Source organism: Bicyclus anynana, chromosome 14, assembly GCF_947172395.1.
Source record: "Bicyclus anynana chromosome 14, ilBicAnyn1.1, whole genome shotgun sequence".
In the NCBI taxonomy this organism is placed as follows: domain Eukaryota; kingdom Metazoa; phylum Arthropoda; class Insecta; order Lepidoptera; family Nymphalidae; genus Bicyclus; species Bicyclus anynana.
Window position 1 is genome coordinate 15,917,639 of NC_069096.1, and position 21,755 is coordinate 15,939,393.

General features: G+C 37.7%; 2 protein-coding genes across 5 annotated transcripts; one reads left to right on the top strand and one right to left on the bottom strand.

Annotated features, from left to right (window-relative positions):
* Positions 1-1,076: 1,076 nt before the first annotated feature.
* On the top strand, positions 1,077-9,745 carry LOC112057657 (multiple inositol polyphosphate phosphatase 1). The gene is made up of 7 exons (XM_052885561.1): positions 1,077-1,301; positions 3,271-3,467; positions 4,368-4,640; positions 6,425-6,523; positions 7,034-7,224; positions 7,687-7,953; positions 9,553-9,745. The coding sequence occupies exons 1-7, from the start codon at positions 1,157-1,159 to the stop codon at positions 9,725-9,727; spliced, it is 1,347 nt and encodes a 448-aa protein (XP_052741521.1). The 5' UTR covers positions 1,077-1,156; the 3' UTR covers positions 9,728-9,745.
* Positions 9,746-9,853: 108 nt separating this feature from the next.
* Positions 9,854-21,371, bottom strand: LOC112057612 (multiple inositol polyphosphate phosphatase 1). Of its 4 annotated transcripts, none has more exons than XM_024098060.2 (9): positions 21,179-21,371; positions 18,579-18,763; positions 17,246-17,394; positions 16,629-16,753; positions 15,801-15,960; positions 15,109-15,207; positions 13,412-13,621; positions 12,193-12,440; positions 9,854-11,401 (listed from the first exon to the last, which is right to left on the bottom strand). In XM_024098060.2, the coding sequence occupies exons 2-9, from the start codon at positions 18,742-18,744 to the stop codon at positions 11,152-11,154; spliced, it is 1,407 nt and encodes a 468-aa protein (XP_023953828.1). In that variant the 5' UTR covers positions 18,745-18,763; positions 21,179-21,371; the 3' UTR covers positions 9,854-11,151. The 4 variants fall into 4 exon arrangements, with proteins under 4 accessions (XP_023953828.1, XP_023953833.1, XP_023953837.1 ...); XM_024098065.2 differs by having other exon boundaries at positions 21,112-21,371; XM_024098069.2 differs by having other exon boundaries at positions 21,094-21,371.
* Positions 21,372-21,755: the final 384 nt, after the last annotated feature.

A 21,755-nucleotide genomic window follows, 5' to 3' on the forward strand; every position in this document is an offset into this window, starting at 1 on the left:
TCACAATACATTATATCTTCAAGACCGATTCAGTTGAAGGTACATTATCAATTCTTGTTGCTCGACCGCAGTGGTGAGCCGTGAATAGACGGAATCTGAATATGGCGGTCACTTATGGGAGGCAAGATGGAAATTAAAAAAAATTGACATTGCATTGTGTGACATATCAAATGACAGCTTTTCAATAAGATCTCAAAAGTATTTTTTTTTAATTTTAATTGCAAGTGGTGCAGTTTTCAAGCTGCTGCTGCTTTTTTCAACTGCATTTCTTCGAAAAATACCGTTAAATATCAAACTTTATAGGTCTAAAGGATTGTCATAAAGCGAAGGGACCGACGACTGGAGACTGATGATGATAGAAAATAACAATACATTTTATACTTATTGATGATACGTAAGACCTGCTACCTTTCAATGCCACAGTTCCAAAACTCCATATCTGGAGACTTTCATTCTAAACACGCAGTGGGAAAAAGAAACTGCGTGCCCATGTACACAGTGAACTTTACCCAATAAAATCACCCAATGCACTGCACGTGCATAAATCCGTCTACATAATATGAATAAAGAAATAAATAAAAATTCTTTAGACATCTGTAATCGATTCGTTCCATACAGTTGTATGATATCATAGACTAAACGAAAATAGACAAATTACTTGTTGCAAATGAATTTGCAGCTCAGTAGTACATGTAAAATCGCCTAAAGCTACACTCGGTCATTCAAGGCAACATTTAAAATTTTATACAGAGATATTTGCAAAATTAGTTCCAATTTCGTTTAGAAAATTGAAACATTGCAATACATTGCAGCGTGTTGCAACTCTTATGTACACATGAATAGATAGAATCTATCTATTCCAAGTATCGATCTTACCAACTTATGTTTTTTGTTGGTAAGATCGATGTTTCGAATAGGTTTTATTCGGATAATTTACTTTCAAACTCATTCCCTTATCTAAGAATTATTATTAGAATTATAAAAGAATTTGCCTAAGCCATCATCATCTTAGTTATGGTATCATCATCTGTTATAATTATTCGTCTATTTTTACCATTAGTCTGCTCTTCAGATTAGTGTTGTTTGTAGCGCTGGTAAATAAACTGTGGTGCGTCACTAAACTCTAGTATCTCTCAGTATTTGTTGGACAAACAACATGTGGAAGCTGCTGATATGGGTCTCTTTACCCCTAGTGAGCAGCAAATGTTACTGGAACAACCCCAACCCCTACCCCTATTTTGGCAGCAAGACCCCTTATGATACAGTGAGAGGCGACTTTAGAGATGTTCCTGAAATTGAAGGTAATATCAAAACTAAAATTATTTTTAAACAAAGATTTTTTCATTTTAATGACAATCTACCCATACGGCCTTTTTGACGGCCTCCGTGGCGCAGTGGTATGTGCGGTAGATTTACAAGACAGAGATTTATACAGAGGTCCTGGATTCGATCCCCGGCTGGGCCTATTGAGATTCTCTTAATTGGCCAGGTCTGGCTAATGGGAGGCTTTCGGCCGTGGCTAGCTAGTTACCACTCTACCGACAAAGACGTACCGCCAAGCGATGTATTGTTAGGAACCGAAAGTTGTGTGGATTCCATACCAGGCGGTCGCTCAATATTAATTCGTGTTTTAAGTGTTTCTTTTTTATAAAGGCCTAACCCAGGCTCCCTTTAACAGTACGAACCTATACGTACCAGCCTATACCAACGAACCTATACGTACGAACCTATACCTACGAACCTATACGTATGAACCTATACCTACGAACCTATACGTACGAACCTATACCTACGAACCTATACGTACGAATCTATACCTACGAACCTATACATACGAACCTATACCTACGAACCTATACCTACGAACTTATACCTATGAACCTATGCCATAAGTTTTCTGTGCCTATACCTATAAACTTATACATACGAATAGAATAAAAAAAATCTTTAAGAAGAAAAAAATGGCATCTAAATGGTCTTCAGGGTAAAGCTTCTCTACTTGAAGCCTTGAAGATCATAATACGAGTATAATCAAGGATCACTTGACTTGAGCCATATATTACTTTTGTAAACTGATTCATCGTTCAGATAATCCGTGTAGATGGAATCAGGAATGTTTCCAAGAATAAAAATTTTAGTAAAAAAATACAACCGACTTCAATACTTAAAAACGTACCCACTAAACTAAAAAGCGAAAAATAACATTATAATATGTTCTATATGCTGATCAGTATGAAGGCGGTGCTAAGCCGGTGATGTATTAATTCAAGCCATGTGAGAATATCTTATAGATTTAGATTTTGCAGACAGTGTTGTTTCATGGGGTCCTGTCAGAAATGGCTTAAATTAAGACAACACCGGCTAAGCACCGCCTTCATACTGATCAGCATATAGAACATATTATAATGTTATTTTTCGCTTTTTACTTTAGTGGGTACGTTTTTAGGTTTTGAAGTCGGTTGTATTTTTTTATTAAAATTTTTATTATTTTTCCATTTTTAGTGCAAAATTTCATCTCAAACGAATACATCAGACCCCTAATGACAGTCACAACCCATCTTGGTACAAAATTCTCAGCAATAAAAATTAATCAAGCCCAAGCACAAGGTAGCTACCGTAAACCGTTAAGGGGTTCCCTTAATTGCCAATTGACCTTGGTCTTCATCATCAGACCCTTAATAACAGACACAACTCATCTAGGTAGAAAGTTCTGAGCAATACGAATTAATTAAGGCCAAACACAAGGTAGTTACTGTAAACTGTTAAGGAGTTCCCTTAATTGTCCTTGGTCTTCATCACCAAACCCCTAAATGACAGTCACAACATATCTACGTGGAAAGCTCTCATTAATACAAATTAATCAAGCCCAAACACAAGGTAACTGCTGTAAATTGCCGAGGAGTTCCCTCGTCTGTTTCATGGCTCCATCATCAAATCGATTTTAAACCTTCATGAAATTATAGTGCTTAAAAGTACTAAATGGAAAAGTATACGAACACGCTACACACTCATATAATTTTCGAAAGTTCCCCTCAATTTCTCCAGGATTCCATCATCAGATCTTGACATGATGGCAATGGGATCAAATGGGGACTATACCGTTTCAAACAAAAAAGAATTTTTTAAATCGGTCCATGCGTCTTTAAGTAATCGGTGTACATACATAAAAAAAAAAATACCGACCGAATTGAGAACCTCCTCCTTTTTGAAGTCGGTTAAATAGGGGAATTTCTAACAAAAACATACTTTAGCTGTAATGTGAATAACCAGCTAAGTTCAGACAGAATCGAATTTCTGCTGATGCCAATGATTTTTCAGAATGCGAAGCAGTGAGCATATGGTTCATGATCAGACACGGCACGCGGCGGCCGAACGCGCCGGACACGAAGATCATGAAGAAAGCCTCCTACCTCAAAGACAACATCATACACAAACGCACTCAGGGCAAAGGAGAAATGTGCGCGCAAGTAGGTAGTAGTAACTCTAAATAATTCTGGTTGAGTTTGTTGTCGGCTTCTGAGACCACGGCACGTTAGGAGCTCTCGTAACTTTGATTTTGAGTTTTCAGCTTTAATTATGATTATATTATGACTTATTGGCACAAGTAAACCACAGTAATAACGATACCACTCCTCAGCAATAGTTTGTCTCTTTGGAGGAGGTCCCTTGATTAGTCCAATGATAAACTTATGTGGCTTTGGATTAAAATTCAAATTCGTTTATTTCAAATCCTACTAATATTATAAACGCGAAAGTTTGTATGGATGTCTTTATGGATGTTTGTTTCAATGTTTGTTACTCTTTAACGCCGCAACTACTAAGCCGATTTGGCTGAAATGTGGAATGGAAATAGATTTTACTCTGGATCCCGGAAAAATCTAAGGTTCCCAAGGGATTTGTGAAAAACTAAATTTCACGCGGACAAAGTCGCGGGCGTCCGCTAGTCTTTAATAGGTTCTATATCAGAACGGGTATTTAAAGCTGTTCTAGTAGGATCATACCAAAATTCGTAGTTTATCTCTCTACCACGCGATGGACCCTGTAGCCGCTGTACTGGGTCGGCTTATAAAAATAATATTGAGTTTTCCTTTCTTCCAGTTAAAACTCTGAACCCGTAATCCGGCAATCTGTAATTTGTGTACCTTAAAAATGAGTATATAGAGTTAAAAAAAATAAGCCAGTCAGGTTATTTTGCAAGCATCTGGCAAAGTCTACGACCCCTAAAAATAATGTGGATTTTTATAACAAAAATCAATCAAGGATATATTTCTGCTAAAAAAGACGCTTCACATTTTGCCTCAAATACACGTACCTGAATATATTGTATCATTATATAAGCTCGATGTCAACGATGACAAATATTCCAGGATGTAGATGACCTCCGCAAATGGATGTGGAATCCAAAGCTGGACTACAAAAGGTCCTACCTCACCACCCACGGTTTCCAGGAGTTGTTCGAATTTGGTCAAAGGTTTAGCCAGAAGTTCGCAAACTTCCTAGAAGAAGTCAACTCTTCTGTGTTGCGGCCCACCAGTGAGCAGAGGACGCAGCAAAGCATCAAAGCATTCGTCGAGGGTCTGCGAGGGATAAACCAAAGCTTCCCGATTGAAGACTACATCCTCAATGATCCTGTTGCCAGGGTAAGTTACTAAATTAAAAATAGCTAATCATCATTCAACCCCATATTCGGCTCACTGCTGAGCTCAAGTCTCCTCTTAGAATGAGTGAGGCTAGGCCAATAGTTCACCACGCTGTCCCATTGCGGATTGGCAGACTTCACACACGCAGAGAATTAAGAAAATTCTCTCGTATGCAGGTTTCCCCACGATGTTTTTCCTTCAACGTTTGAGACACGTGATATTTAAATTCTTAAAATGTACACAACTGAAACGTTGGAGGTGCATGCCCCGGACCGGATTCGAACCCATACCCTTCAGAATTGGAGGCGAAGGTCATATTCACCACTATCACGGCTTATCAATACAGCTAATCTAGGGACAATTACAGCTGCTGTTAGCATATGCAGCTTCGGGTCATGAGGAAAATCCAGGAGATTCAATAAAGTATTGAGTTTTTATTTTTGCCAAGAAATTCTAAATAGCTCCCTGGGAGTTAATTTGAGACTTGACACCTACGCTCTAGGTTGATAGACATAAATAATCACGTAAAACGGAAAAATCACTGCCAAGTAATGTAACATGACATTATTATAGTTTTTTTTCTTTATTTTCATGACATAATTTACGTATTTATGCAAGCTCCAATTTATCTCTATTTCAAAATTAATCAAAATTAGTCGTGGTTATCAATCAGACAGACTTACTTTTTCATTTATATTATTATATGGATAGGTACATAGATTTTATCATATAACAATGGCACGTACTTGCAAAGGTAAGAAAAGTATTCAAGATGTGACAATAAAAAAATAATTTAACGTAACTAATCGAATCAGCCCGTCCAATGGATCACAATAAAAAAGTAATGATATTTCACAGTCATTAGACATTGGCTAGTGATAATTGTGTACTAATCAAGGTTGTTTCTCTTATTAATGACAGTGGGAAGAAAATTGATGATGACGAAAAAATGATTTTCAGTTTGAACTTACATTTTAATACATCTCAAAACAATTAATAATTAATAGTTACTTTTATTATTAGCGGACAAAGTGGCTATCGAGTAGACAGAGAGAAAAGCGTCTGCTTCCTACTAAATATTATAGACGTGGAGTCTATTTGAGTTATTTGGATATTCCTATGTATATTTAATACTCTTTCACCAAAAAACCACTGAATAGATTTGGCTGACAGATTATATTTTTGGATTGACACATAGGCTACTTTTATCCCGGAAAAATCCACGGTTTCCACGGGATTTGTAAATAACTGAATTTTACGTAAATTTCACTGAGTTTACGTCTACGGTCTAGTGCTGTAGCGTATGAATTTCTTCCGTAATACAGACTTATATTTATACGAGTAATGATATAGTGACAACAACTTGGTCAGAAACGTTTGTCTTACTCGACGAAATCAGCAAGAAAAAATCATTGCTGCCCAGGCAGCTTTCAAAAGGATTACTAAATAGCTAATACGATGGTGGTATTGATTTCCACAACTTTCCAGTGTCGGGGCGTATTTATAAATAAAATAACTCCAGCAATTTTTATCATTAAATAAATAAATATACTTAAACAATACACATCACTATCTATCACATTGAATAATTAGTAGTATTTAAATTTATAATTGTAAAAATCTGCTATCTTAGCTACCCATTCCCATAACACAGGTTATACGTTGGGGCTACGTAGTGTGTGTACAGTTTAAGTATATTTATTTTATTTCGCACTGTAGCCACGTTTCGTATTTATCACATCAACTAGTGATTATTAGATTTATTAGTAACCATGTAACGTCAGCCTTACAGATACTGCGCCAAGCGCGGCTCGCAAATTATCAACGGTACGCGAGCCATATCCGAAATACAAAGGTTTCAAGAAACAGAGGAATTCAAAAAGGTACGCTTACACGAAAAATCTATTCATCTTTGGATTGACCTGTTTTCTGTGTTTATAACTAAAAACCATTTCAATCATGTCAGCTTTCAAATAAAGCCGTATCATAATCGGTCCATTCATGTCTCAGACCAATTAAATTCGATTGGACTTGTATCGCACTCAAATTCACCAGCAAAATTGTCTGTCGTTTTTTGAGGGGAACTAACACATCGAAAATATTTAACACCAATTACTATATCCTGTGTTCTTTTAACTACACACAACTTTAAATTTAAAATCGTAAAACACTCCCGTGAAATTCTGACACAGTGAATTCTCGATTCTGTAGTCGCGTCGCAGTTTGTATGAAAACGTTGGATCATGATCATATAGTTTTGACAGAGGGGTAACCTCTAGCGAGGCAGGTGCTAAAGAAGGTAATTGGTCTGAGATTCGTGTAGAATTCACGGACAGACAGGGCAAGGTTATAAAACCCCCTTTTTACGTCAGAGGTTATAATTTTTTTTTAAGGTTCAAGAAAATGTACAAAGAAGAACTGGACTAAGCCTAGAGCTGAAACCCAACACGATCAAGGGGCTGTACGACTTGTGCCGCTTCTACCGCTCCTACACGCTGCTCAAGAGGTCTCCCTGGTGCTCACTCTTCTCTGATGATGACCTGAAGATCTTGGAGTACGTTGAAGATGTACAGCATTATTTTAAGTAGGTGGTATATTGTAAAAACCATTTTTATTAATATTTATAGTAGACGATCGTAGAAAGTCAACATGGCTAGGCCAGCAGGGGCCTTAGCCATGTGGCACGTCGATTCTCTTTCTATAGACGCTAACGTTTTGAAAACTAACAAAATGTGGGAATGACAGATACGATCGACAACTTGATCATGAGACCTCTCTATAGTTAATATCATTCCCATACATTTTTTTCAATGGTTAGCTATAGGCCCTGGACTGGCGGGATGACGTACTCTATGAAGCATGAGGGTGTAACTGTAACTTCGGCCGTGGCTAATTACCGCGTTCCAGTACGATGTCGTGTAGAAACCGAAAGGGGTGTGGATACTAATTCTCCTAACAAGTTAGCCCGCTTCCATCCTAAATTGCGTCATCACTTCATTCACGTCAAAACGAAAAGCTCAGTTTCAAAGACTTTTGTATTCCACAGAAACGGCTTTGGTGATTCACTAAACTCTCAGACAGGCGCCGCTGGGCTCAAGGATTTGTACGAGAAATTCCACCACGTCACTAAAACCGGCCACAAGTCCATCACAGCCTACTTCACACATGACACCATGATGGACATGATATACTCGGCCATGGGATTCTATGAAGACTATCCGAAACTCTCTGGCTTCGAAAGGAAGAAAGATAGAAAATGGCGGACCACTTTCTTGACGCCATTCGCTGCTAACTTCGTAGCTGTCCTTTATAGGTAAGGACATTGATAATATCTTTTATTTATTTGATCGTATCATTCATTTATTTTATTTATTTAAACAGGACACCAACAGGTAACAATAAAAGAAATACATAAGTTATGGCAATTATTGCAAACCCACTTATTATTATTTAATAGAGTTTATTTGTTAACATCCGCAAAAACCTGACTAAAGATACCATTAAAAAAAATAAAGCAATTTATTCATAATGATCTTTTTAAAAGTTAAGCGTGCTTCTGTTTTGTGATTTGTGGTTTCCATATCTCTTCTCCAGCTATATTCATAATATTAGTACGCAATCCATTGCATATGTAAATTACACAAGATGTTTGGCTTCAAACCAAACACAGATAGGAAATGGCGGACCAGATTCCGGACTAATTTTGGTCGCGGTTTCGCACGGGCGTGAAATCACTCGCTAACGACACTTTGCAAATTTTGACGGCCTCCACGGTGCAATAGTACGCGCGGTGTATTTACAAGACGGACGTCCTGGATTCGATCCCCGGCTGAGCCGATTGAGGGTTTTCTTAATTGGTCCAGGTCTGGCTGGTGGAACAACTTCGGCTGTGACTACGGCCTACCGGCAAAGACGTACCGCCAAGCAATTTAACGTTCCGGTACGATGTCGTGTAGAAACTGAAAGGGGTGTGAATTTTCTAATACTAATATGTATGTTTCTAACTAATATGTTAGCCCGCTTCCATATAAGATTGCATTATCACTTGCCATCAGGCGAGATTGTAGTCAAGGGTTAAGAATAAAAAAATAATAGCTAAGCCCCTTTGCACGGGTGCAAAACTAAATAAAAACGTCATTAAATCGGTCCATTTCCATTCGTTTAAATGCTACGATGCACAAAAAAAAACGACACTTAATAAACATTTAACACCACAGAACATTAAGCACCTACCACCTACAATATGGGTATTTATTATCTTCGAGTCAAGAGTGAATAGCCATCTTCTAGGCAAGCGCATTCCACCTGAGACTCCACCATAGGCTGCATCATCGCTTACCATCAAGCGTGATTGAAGCTTAGCGCTTGCTTATTCAAATTAAAAAAAAAAGCAATTAAGAGTGTGCAATATGTAATTTGGTGGTTACAAATGGTTCTGGATCTCAGATTCTGGAAAAGTTAGGAGTTGGGTAAATAATATTTCAAAGTGTTAGCTGCGTTATGACTATACAAAATACACAATTTGTAAAACTTTTCTCGATAATTTATTTTTTTTGAAAAATAAATGTTTTGCTCACATATTGCTTTCAATCTCAGGAAAAGCAAAGTTATTTTCTTAAATTTTTGTTTTGTATAGAAAATTAGGTATATATCTTGAACATGGCCATTATGTTTTTCGTTATGTTGTTTAATTTACTTGCGATTAGGTAAAAATGGTTTTGGCGCTCACGTCATAAAATTTGCGTCGCGCGTCAATCGCTCCGTGCTTTTCACTCACGTGAAAGTCATAATTCGGCGTCTCGCTTGCGCTTCGAATTTTATCCATATCGTACCGACGTGCTGCGCGCTCTCAAGCTACGCTTAAGTTATCTCTTTTTTGGTTGCCATATGAAGATTTCCATAATAATTGCAGGTGTCCAAAACTCCCATCTACGACCTACAGAGTGCAATTCCTGAAGAACGAGAAAGAGGTCCATCTCTGCGGCGCCCGGCTTTGCTCCTGGAAACAGTTCTGGGAGACATTCCACAGGTTCACGAAGGCTAACCTGGACTTCTGTGATGACGACACTTACGTTTATTCAGTATAACCTTGAATTTACCTGGGGCCATCCAAAACATCACATCACACGTGGTGTTTTAGCCGTCCTCTCCTCTTGCCACACTTATGGACGAAGGGATGACGAGGCATACTAAATAAAAATTAAAACAGCAAATTAATATTTTTATAAATATTTTTTTTTCTACTATAGAGAGTATTTATTGTATAATAGTAATGTCTGGAATATTTTGTTTATGTCATATAATAGGGAATGATTTTTCAGCAGCCATAATTAGGATTTATCTTAGGATGTTTATGTTAGTAGTAAGTACTTAGACTAGATATTTAAAGACTACAAAGGTCTGGGTCATAAGTAAAAAATACACTGAAGCTTGACAGAACGAGAGCCTTCAATAGACCAGACATCCATACATTACATATTGTTACCACTAGATTACGATGTAAAAAGTAATTGTAGTCCCTCAGCCAAATAGCGCTATTCGTCTATTTTATATATCTCTGTTTCATCAACACTGAGGTGGGCAAATTGTCTTAATTTCATTTAATGGCTTATACAACGAACGTTATTTAAACAAGTAATACCTGAATATTTTCTACAACGTCGAGTTTTATGTTCTGGAAGTGTAAAAACTATATTTACTTAAATATATTATATAATTAAACATAAGATTATACATGTGTGCGCTCAGTGGAGTAGCTTATTAAGATCACTTTTTGTGGTGATTTTGTAGGCCCGTAACATATCTATAGTATAAAATATCGTTGGTTACTAGTTTCTTATATTTCTGGTGAGGTTAAAATTAGCTTACTAAGTTCCACTGCCTATATTATATAGAGTACTAATTATTGTAAGACTTCGTATTGCTTAAAATTAAAAAAAATACATGTTTAAACAGGTAGGTATAAAAATAAATTAGTTTAACACATTTGCGATCTTTGATTTGTTTTTGTTAGATTATTATAGGACTAATTTGGTATTTTTTTTACTTTAATGTTTTTATTAAGTTTATTAAGTAGTATGTTAAATACTACTCAATAAACTTAAGAGATACCATAAATGAATAAAACGATCGCATAACATATGAGGGTTACGTATAAATATATCAGGTATTAAAAATACTACTTTTAGCAAAAACACATTTCCTCTTCGATAACAACAATCTTGGCTTAACACGAGTGGTTACTATATAGAAATTCTATATAGTAACGTTTCTCAAACGGTGAAGGAAAATCATCATGAGGAAACCTGCATACCTGAGAATTTTATACGTGAGTGAAGTCTGCCAATCCGTATTGGGCCAGCGTGGTGGACTACTTGGCCTAACCGTTCTCATTCTGAGAGGAGACTCATGCTCAACAGTAAGCCGAATATGGGTTGATAATGATGATAAACTTTTAGATGGCAACCCTACTTAAAAGTCTACTATAAAATCTAATCTATTACTACTTAGGTCACAAAATACTGGTAATCATGACTAATATCATTAGACTAGACGCTAAATTCATTTTCATGTCAGATCTCCCGGAAAGATGTGATGCACCAGATTCATTTGTGCCACAGAAGTCCAGTTTAGCAGTACTGAAGACCTGGAAGGTGTTCAGGAACTGCTGCCATGCGCAGCCGTCTTCTGGACAGAGGGCTGTCGGCTTTTCGTTTATTAGGAACTGGACACGAAGTTCTTCTTCATCTGATTTTGAACACCTGGAATTTTTCTTCAATTAGCCGATTCGAGCTTGGCCTTGTCTTAAGGTGCTACAATTAATTACACTAATTAATTATAAATAAAGTTTGTGTGTAAGTAAGTATGTTTGTTCTTGCTTTACGCTGCGGCTACTGAAGTGGTTTGGCTGAAATTTGGAATTTTACTCTGAATTAACACATAGGCTTTTTAACTCAGAAAAAGCCATGGTTCCTGTGGGATTTGTGAAAAACTGAATTCTACGCGAGTGTTTGCTAGTTAAAGTTAGTTATTAAACTTCTTTTATTTTAAAAATAGTAGGGTGGTGGAATTTTGAATTTTGTTAGTCCAGCGGTTAACTTATTTTTTTTAGATTTTAAGGGCTTGGATTCGAATCAAGCTATGAAAATAAGATTATTATTGTATTACATATTTCTTCTTATAATATTTTAGTTTACAGATTTGGTGATTACGTAGGTACAGTACAGTAGGTGTTTTAATTCTGGTCATTACTCATTAGTATTAATATCTGATAGTGTCTAATAAAGTTAAACATTATCTGTAATATAATCTAAACTAAACTAATGTCAATAATTTAAACCAGTATTATAAAAAAGTAACATCTGTTTCTTTGTTTTCGTGAATAGGATCCGAAAGTAATTGACTGTTTTTCAAAATTCTTACACCAATGAAAAAATCTATTATTAGCAAATAACTTTAGACTATATTTTATCCATATACTCCCATGGGAATGGGGTGTGAAACCGCGGGGTTTTGCTATTTAATAATAAAGTAAATAAGTGGTTACGAATACCTGTATAGAACAGCAATGAAGTTAGAAGCGAAGGCAGTAAACTCAGTGCTTCTCCACAGTCTGTTCGCTTTCCTGGTTGACCCTTTGAGTGGTTCCCGGTCCCTGAACAGTCCCAGCGCGCAGTAGACCATCTCCAACATGGTGTCATGTGTGAAGTATGAGACCATGGTCGTTTGCTCGGATTTGCTCGCGGCGACGAAGGTTTCGTACAAGTTTTTCATGGCTTGAGCTCCGAGGTCCAGGTTGATCTATGGAGAAATTGACGTCAAGGAATATGACATAGAAATTACCTTCATCCACCATGCTTCGCCCACATATTGCAAAGTCGCAAAGTTGGTATGTGTTAATTGGTTGTTTTAAGCTCAATCTTATATAGATACTACAGTTATTATATCGGACAACTTGGCTTAGAAATACAAATCGACCGAGAAAGCTCAACTTTGAATATGACGTTGGGGAAACCTAGAAAAGCTTAAACTTTATATTCTCGACCAAGAATTTCATCATCATCATTATTAGCAGCCGATGGAAGTCCACTGCTGGACATAGGCCTCTTGCATGGACTCCCAAACAAAACGGTCTCGAGCCGCCAGCATCCAGTGGCTCCCTGCAACCCGCTTGAAGTCTTCGGTCCATCTAGTGGGGGCTCGACCAACACTGCGCTTTTCGGTGCGGGGTCGCTATTCCAGCATCCCAACGTCCGTCGGCTCTTCAAACTATGTGGCCTGCCCAGTGCCACTTCAGCTTCACGACTCGCTGAGCTATATCAGTGACTTTAGTTCGTCTGCGGATTTCCTCATTTCTGATTCGATCACGCAGAAAAACCCCAAGCACAGCTCGTTCCATCGCCCGCGCTGAGTGATTTTGAGCCTTCTAATAAGGCCCATAGTTAGCGACCAAGTCTCGGATCCGCAGGTCATCACTGGCAACACGCACTGTTCGAAGACTTTCGTCTTCAGGCACTGAAGAATCTATACTACTATAAAGCTGAAGAGTTTGTTTTTTTGATTGAACGCGCTAATCTCAGGAACTACTGGTCCGATTTGAAAAAATCTTTTAGTGTTAGATAGCCCATTTATCGAGGAAGTCTATAGGCTATGTATTACTTAACGGGAACCACACGAGTGAAACCGCGCGGCGTTAGCTAGTTTACTATATGCCAAGAATTTACTATGTGCATTTTCCGTCATCTAAGTTGTACACCCAGATTATTCCTTACCTGTGATCCATACCCGTTTCTATAGTAATGCCGTATATCGTCTCTATACTCCAGCACCACCAGGTCTTGGTCAGTGAAGAAGGAACACCAGGGAGACCGCAGCTTTGGGTCCCAGGAGCGCTCGAACCGACACAGCTCGTAGAGAGTGAACACTTCCCTGGATGATATTTTGTAGTCGACGAACATCTTCGCCTGTACTCTGTCTCTTATCTGACGAGAAATGTTTCGAGTTTAATTATTTATATTATGATTTGTATATATATACTACTTGCGTAGGGCGGAAAGTCATATTACTAGAAAAATGTTGACTGTGCAAGTGGAAGGACATAAGAGGTGAGGAAGGCCAAAGAAGAAATGGTTGGATTGTGTGAAAGAGGACATATTGTGTGTAAAAGGAGTTGACGAGTAATAGAGACGAATGGAAAAGATTGACATATTTTTCCGACCCCACTTAAGTGGGATAAGGGTAAGGAGATGATGATGATATCTGTACTACTTAATATAATAAAAAGGAATGAATTGTATTTAACGAATATACACAAAAACTATTTTAGAATGTAATATACCGTAAGTGTTATTCACAATCATTTCCAATAATAACTAACTTGCGTTGCAATAACCAGCTCATGACTAAGGGCCCCGTGTGGGTTCGAAACTAGTCTGGCATAATCCGACGGGATTTCACGTGAGTTTTAGCCGTGTTTTATAACAAATTAATACTCAAAAACTACTTGACCGATTTGAAAAATACTTTCACCAATAGAAATCTACATTATCAATGCATATCATTGGCTATATTTTGTCCCAGTATACAGGAAAGAGAACTACGTAGGTGAAACCACGAGATTCTGCTGGTTTCATAATATATTTTGACATTATACATCCATGTAGCTGTATATTCTTTTTTTTTTGTTTATGAGTACCTACGACGGCCTCCGTGGCGCAGTGGTATGCGCGGTGGATTTACAAGACGGAGGTCCTGGGTTCGATTCCCGGCTGGGCCGATTGAGGTTTTCTTAATTGGTACAGGTCTGGCTGGTGGGAGGCTTCGGCCGTGGCTAGTTACCACCCTACCGACAAAGACGTACCGCCAAGCGATTTAGCGTTCCGGTACGATGTCGTGTAGAATCCGATAGGGGTGTGGATTTTCATCCTCCTCCTAACAAGTTAGCCCGCTTCCATCTTAGATTGCATCATCACTTACCATCAGGTGAGATTGTAATTGTAATTGTAAAGAATAAAAAAATAAAAAAAAACCTAAAGATTTTAGTGTAGCTATAGAATACTAGGTGAAAATACAATACGAGTACTTGATGGACTTGCCAATGCACAACTTTAAGCAATGTGTTAAAAAACATTTACTTAGTCGAGGTTACTACACTATTGATGAGTTCCTTAACGACAAAGGTGCTTGGAGGCCATTGGATCAGCTTCCACCTTCACACAGGAAATAAAACTATAAGAAATTGTAATTTAATTGTTATCAAATGTAAATTGTAATACTGTATGACTTTTTCAAAAGAGCAACTGTTGAGTTTCTTGCCGGTATCTTCTCAGCAGAACCTGCCTTCCGAACCGGTGGTAGAATCTTTACAAATAGTCAATTGACGTGTCAAAAGTGCTTGTAAACTGAGCCTACTTGAAATAAATGAATTTTGAATTTTGAATTTTGAATTTTGATAAAAAGTAGTACTCACAGCTAAAAACTCCGCGCTTGTATCGTATGCTGCTAGTTCTTCGGTCACTTTTTGTCCATTTTTCACCTCGTCCTGATATCTAGCACAGGTTTCATACGGCTGAAACATGAAGCAATAAAAATTTCAATATTTAAAAATATATTTAAGTAAAAAAATAATCCTTTCATTTGATTTTAATAATGTTTTTTTTTGTCATTAAATGCTTAACTTCGTCTTTAACCGCTCCGGACTGTGAATTGAGAAATATTGAGAAATATTTCATAACCTAACCTAGCACCACGACTCTCTCGTACCAATATCTTGAGACGAAACAGACAAATGTCGACCAATAGCGGCGAAAATGAAAATGTATCTCTTTCTTTCGTTGTGTTGGGACGAAAGAGATATATTTTCAACTCCCCTAATCGATGGTCGACAATATATCCGACACGACATGATATGTTGTTGCTACTTGCTGAGCCCAAGACCACATAGACTAACCATTTAAAAAAAAAACGAATAGTCTGCCTAGCCAAGTAGCACGTCGATTCTCTTTCTACAATCGCTAACGCTTCGAAAACTAGAAAGATGTATGAGAATGACATTTGCTATCGACAGGTCACGTGATCAAGATCGAAGCGTTAGCGATCGTAGCAAGAGAATCGACGTACTACTTGGCTAGGGGGACAGCTTTCAAGCGTAACTACACCTACCCGTATAACATCATCTCTCTGCAGTGGAGCGTCTATGGCTGTAGTGAAGTTGAGCGTATCGTCTCCGTCACTCAGGCCGCGAACATACGCCGCGAGGCTGACCTCCGTACGCTGGGAGTTCGTCGCCCTGAAGTAGGCGTTGTCGACGCTCTTTACGAAACTGTAAATAAAAAAAATAACTAGATGGGCCTTACGGTATACGCATATGTTAGCAGACGCCCATAGGTTTCACCAACGTAGTTCCGTTAGAATACGGAGATAAAATACAGTGGCGTAGCGTGCTTAGGAACTGCCCTGTATCAAAATTAGTTAGGGGCCCAAATGATGGGAACAAATTTCTCAAAAATTTCTCACTTAAAATAAATATGATAGTGACTTAACTCACGTAGAATGTTTTCAACTTTTAGGCGCACGCTTGACCAGGGAAAAAAGAGATTGTGGATTAGAAGGAAAAAAACGTTACCTACATTTTACTAATTTTTGCTTTCACACGTAAGGGGCCCCTGTAGTCTGAGGCCTCGTAATATTGATACGGCGGTAGCTACGCCTCTGATAAAATATATCTATGACATTCACAAATAACGTCTGGTAAAAGGGTTTTGGTAAAAGAATTTTCAAAATTGGTTCATTAGACCCTGAGATTTCCTCTTACGACACTACAAACTTTACGTCTTTACACTCGTAATATTAGTATAGAAGATCCTCATTAGACAAAAAAAATCGGTCGGGAACATAATATAGAAGATTCAGGGCCTATAGAGGGAGTTACGAGTAATAAGACCGGATGGTGATGATATTAGTGATGTTTTAATATGAATACATATTTACTCATGGTATCGCATTAGTATCCTCCTGCCGAGCTGGTATAACTCCTCGTACCCGACCCCCGTGAGGTAAGACGTGGAGTTCTCCAGGGTGGTGTTCCAGCGCCACTTCATCAGGTCGTCCATATCCTGAAAATTGTTTCCAATTGTTATTACTAATTTCACGCACGGTAAGTCGGACTCAACACCGAAAGGTCGTGGGTTCGATATTCCTCTTAACACAGTATTTCCGAGTAATTTGAGAGAAGGTGAAACTTGGCCGTAAAGATATGACATATAATATATTTTGCACACCTTACTATTACAAACTAAGCCGTATTCAATACATAAATACATAGAAATACAATTGAAGTGATTTTAAAATAGGTGTTTTTTAACAAGTGCTTACAACTATTATTTACATGATACCTAAATAAGCTTTTTTAAACTTTTGTATGTCTGTTTGTCCGTGCTAATCTTTGGAACCACTGATCCAATCTCAATCAGACGTTCACTGGCACATAGAAGAGGTAGTTAAACAACAGGCTTTTTATAGGCTTTTTATCCCAGAAAAATCTGTGATTTCCGCGAGATTTGTGAAAAACTGAATTTACGTCCGCTAGTTAGAAAATATAAGATAACCTGATAACAATTGTTGCTCCTCCGATTGTCGGGAACGTCCAGGAGTAGTTTGATCTTGTGTTGTAACTCTTTGACGTCACGCGTGACGTCAACGCCGGGGTTCCTGTTCCCATGGCGGTGGAGGGACCACAGGCTGATCACCTTACAATCTGCAATATAATATGAGTATATACACCCAAATTGATTCGACTCAACCATTTTTAAGTTAGGTTAGGGGTTAGGTTAGGGTTAGGTTTATCTACTTGTTGAGCAATGTAACCCACAGCCCAGTAGGGTACCCATGCGCTCCACGACTTTATCTCGTGAAGATTAATCGACTAATAGCGCCGAACCGGAAATCATCCTGTCTCTTTCAACCCAACGCAATGAAAAAAAGCAATCGGCCGCATTTGGTCGATTGGCGCATGTAAGGCCTATTGGCTTCTTTGGTTATCGCAGCATGCCTTGGCGGCCTTACATGCGTCAACGACATATTTAGTGAAGAAGTAAAAGACAAATGTCGACCAATAGCGGTGAAGTTGTTCCAGTTTGGTACTTTTCGTCCCAATGCAATAATAAAGAGCAATATTTCTGAGGTCGACGTTTGTCTTTTTCTCGTCTCGAGATGGTGCGTCGTCCGATATTTGTAGGTAATATAACTTTAAATACATTTAAATAGATAATTTATGATGCAAAAACTTCTCATTATTAAAAATTTGATATAACCAGAATCTGCGAGATTACGAAATATACCGTCTATGCTAGTTTAAATATTACATATATTATATTAAAATTTATATCCATATACTAAAGGAGTATTTATAATACTATTGACCAGACTTCCTCATTTCACAAAACTTGAATAACTTGTCATTTCCCTACCAGTAAAGCAGTCAACTATTTTGACTGCAATAAAGTTTGCATCGTGGTTGCTTTATAAGGTTTCAAGACCCTACTTACCTTTGGTCGGAGCATAAGCTGACAAACTTTTACAAAAGAACCTCCGTGGCGCAGTGGTATGCGCGATGGATTTATTAAACGGAGGTCCCGGGTTCGATCCCCGGCTGGGCAGACTGAGATTTTCTTAATTTGTCCAGGTCTGGCTGGTGGGAGGCTTCGGCCGTGGCTAGTTACCAACCTATCGGCAAAGACGTACCGCCAAGCGATTTAGCGTTCCGGTACGATGCCGTGTAGAAACCGAAAGGGGTGTGGATTTTCATCCTCCTCCTAACAAGTTAGCCCGCTTCCATTTAAGACTGCATCATCACTTACCATCAGGTGAGATTGTAGTCAAGGGCTAACTTGTTAAGAAATAAAAAAAAAAGAAAGTCTCGCCATCACAGGCTATTCTCACCATTATCTTGAGCATGGTCTCTCAAGTCACCGCGAATGTTGTCATACGGAGTGGCCGTAGCGAACAGTTCGTACGAGCACTTGCTGTTCCAGTAGCATTCGCTGCACACCGAGCCACGCACTATCACTACACTAAACAACACTAACACTAACACTAGTCTAGACATACTCGCTATTATATAGTCACTAAAATAAAATAAAATTGTAACCTTAAGATTGTTGCAGTGAGTAACTCTGCCTATGTTTAAGATTATTCTCTCGTCGTATCGTTGTCAACACATATTCGTCTCACTGCTGAGCTCGAGTCTCCTCTCAGAATGAGAGGGGTTAGGCCAATAGTCTACCACGCTAGCCCTATCCAGATTGGCAGACTTCACACGCAGAGCAGTAAGAAAATTCTCCGGTATGCAGGTTTCCTCACGATGTTTTTCCTTCGCCGTTTGAGACACGCGATATTTTTTTTTATTATTCTTTATTCTGAGTCATCTATAGTCGATTCTCTTTCTACAAAAACTAACGCTTCGAAAACTAACAAAATGTAATGGGAATGACAGATCCGTTCGACAACTTGATCACGTGACCTGTCAATAGTGAATGTCATTCCCATACAATTTTTAATTTTCGAAGCGTTAACGTTTGTAGAAAGAGAATCGACGTGCAACTTGGCTACACGCCCTGTTTTGACTAGGTAATTAGGTTGCCAACTTAAACTTAAAGGCTTACAAAGTTGCAATATTTTTTTTTTGCCGTATAAGTTCTGACTCGCATTTATTTTAACATACTTTCAAGTTTTATACTTCAAGGTATATTAACCTAAATAAAAAACTCCAAGTAACATAACAGCAAAAGAAACTATACAGGTTAAACACCTTGCAAGGCCACACGCCACTAATTTATCAAAAACAATAATTCTCAACACGTTTGCCATTCATTATGTAAATTTTAGAACTTCTTGCATTCCAAAGAGAATCATATTCGAAACTATGTGTTGTATCCTCATTATTTTTAAGAAGAGTACATTATAATGTTCTATTTTTGTAGTAGATAGTTGTTTTGAATGTTATAATAGATAAGGTGTCAGTAGAAAGTAGAAACGCGTAAGTAGAATACTGGTGGTGTAAATACAAGTAGGTTGAATAGACTGTACTTAGGTACTAATTTAGTATTTACTAACAGACGCCCGCGACTTTGTCCGCCCTTAGACCTCTTTAATCCAGCTCTTACTTATCTTATCTTATTTTAGAATTTAAACTATCGTGAGTGTATCGCGATGCAAAAACCAGCTCATGACTAAGGGCCCCGTATGGGTTTGAAACTAATCGGGCATACTCCGACCTAATATCACGTGAGTTTTAGCCTTGTTTCATAATCAATTAATACAGTAGTATCACTGTAAAAATTGAGTAACTTCTCCCGTTTTCCCAACATTTCCCTTCACTGCTCTGCTCCTATTGCTCGTACCGTGATGAAAAGTATACTATAACCTGCCCAGGTGTATGAAGAATAATTGTACCAAGTTTCGTTAAAATCCGTCGAGTAGTTTTTGTTTCTTTAACGAACATACAGACAGACAGATGATGATTGCACTTTTGGCATCAGTATCGATCACTAATCACCCCCTGATAGTTATTTTGGAAATATATTTCATGTACAGAATTTACCTCTCTACAGATTTATTATACCTATCTCGTCTCTGGTCACGTGAACACCAGCCTTTATAACTTCGAATGCACTCAAACTAATGGGTTTAAAAACAGGTTTAAAATTTTATCATATCTATCTAGGTAGTCATTAAAAATCGTTTACTAAATGTATGACAAATCTTGAAATGAAGTAAAACAGTATCCCAATATTTTTAACTTAATTTTAAATAATTTTAAAAGACTCAATAGCTCAACGTTAAAGCAGTCGGACTCATCACCGAGGTGGTGGTTCGATCCCCGCCCCGTTGGTCTAATGTCGTACCCACTCCTAATACAGTGTTTCTAGTTGGAGGGGATGGGAATATTGGTAATATATATTTTTTTGTTTATTTTCTACAAATTAGCCCTTGACTACAATCTCACCTGATGGTAAGTGATGATGCAATATAAGATGGAAGCGGGCTAACTTGTTAGGAGTAGGATTTTTACACGACATCACACCGGAACGCTACGCTAACTAGCCACGGCCGAAGCCTCCCATCAGTGAAAATAAAATATTTCAAATATTCTTTACAAAAAAATAATAATGGATTTAATCTTATCTTCACAGAACTTAGAAATCGCTATAGCTAACTCTTTATCTGTAAAAATCTAAAATTGGTTCATTCGTTTACAAATTTAAATTTTAACTTGTATAATATTGGACTACATTTGACTGCGTGGCGCAGTGGTGGGTAGTGACTCTACTTTCTGCATCCAAGGGCCTTGGGTTCGATTCCCACAACTAATAGTGTGATGGGCATGATGGGTGGTCTGGATATATTTATATGTAGTGTATGTATATGTATACGAAAATATCAAATATCTTTGTACCCATAACTGTACGCTTACTTTGTGGCTAGATAGTGATGTTTATTTTAATTATTTAATTAATAATAATAAACCAATATTTGTTTACAATCAAGTTTGGGTTACTAAAATAATCACTGTTACACTGTGCTTAAGTAACAACTTAAATAAACAAAGATATCCGAATTATATCCACTGTGTGTTTATAAAATAAATGATCACTGTTCACATGCACTGTCGTACGTCACAGTAACAACAAACACGCGACTGTTCAGTATACTGGCGCTGGGATTACTGCACTACATTATAACATTACATTGTCTTACTGTTACTACTTGTATTATATGTTGTCTGTGATCTTACTATGGTCCAAGCGTAGTCTCGTAGGCGTGTCGTGGACACTCAAGTCTAATTTTTTCTGTATTCTTTGCAACGATATTTTATACTAGAGATAATATGACATTAGCGCATTAAAACTGAGGCGGACATTCATTTAGTCTCTTATTAAACGTTATTTAAACAAATAATACCTAAATATTGCCTACAATGTCGAGTTTGTGTGTTCAGGAAGTGTACAAACTATATAATATATATAAATTAATTACAGTAACACAAAACTGTGCATGTGTGTGCAGTGGAGTAGTTGAAAGGACTCTTTTTACTTTTTTTTTTTTTTAGGACTAACT

Bases quoted from the DNA above. Each gene is read 5' to 3' on its own strand.
- LOC112057612 (XM_024098060.2), bottom strand. From the start codon at position 18,744: ATGTCTAGACTAGTGTTAGTGTTAGTGTTGTTTAGTGTAGTGATAGTG. The intron at 15,961-16,628 runs GTAAATATGTAT...TTTTATTTACAG, and splicing joins ATACTAATGCGATACCATGA to TTTCGTAAAGAGCGTCGACA. The intron at 12,441-13,411 runs GTAAGGAATAAT...ATTTCTCCATAG, and splicing joins GAAACGGGTATGGATCACAG to ATCAACCTGGACCTCGGAGC.
- LOC112057657 (XM_052885561.1), top strand. From the start codon at position 1,157: ATGTGGAAGCTGCTGATATGGGTCTCTTTACCCCTAGTGAGCAGCAAA. The intron at 4,641-6,424 runs GTAAGTTACTAA...ATGTAACGTCAG, and splicing joins TCAATGATCCTGTTGCCAGG to CCTTACAGATACTGCGCCAA. The intron at 6,524-7,033 runs GTACGCTTACAC...TTTTTTTTTAAG, and splicing joins AAACAGAGGAATTCAAAAAG to GTTCAAGAAAATGTACAAAG.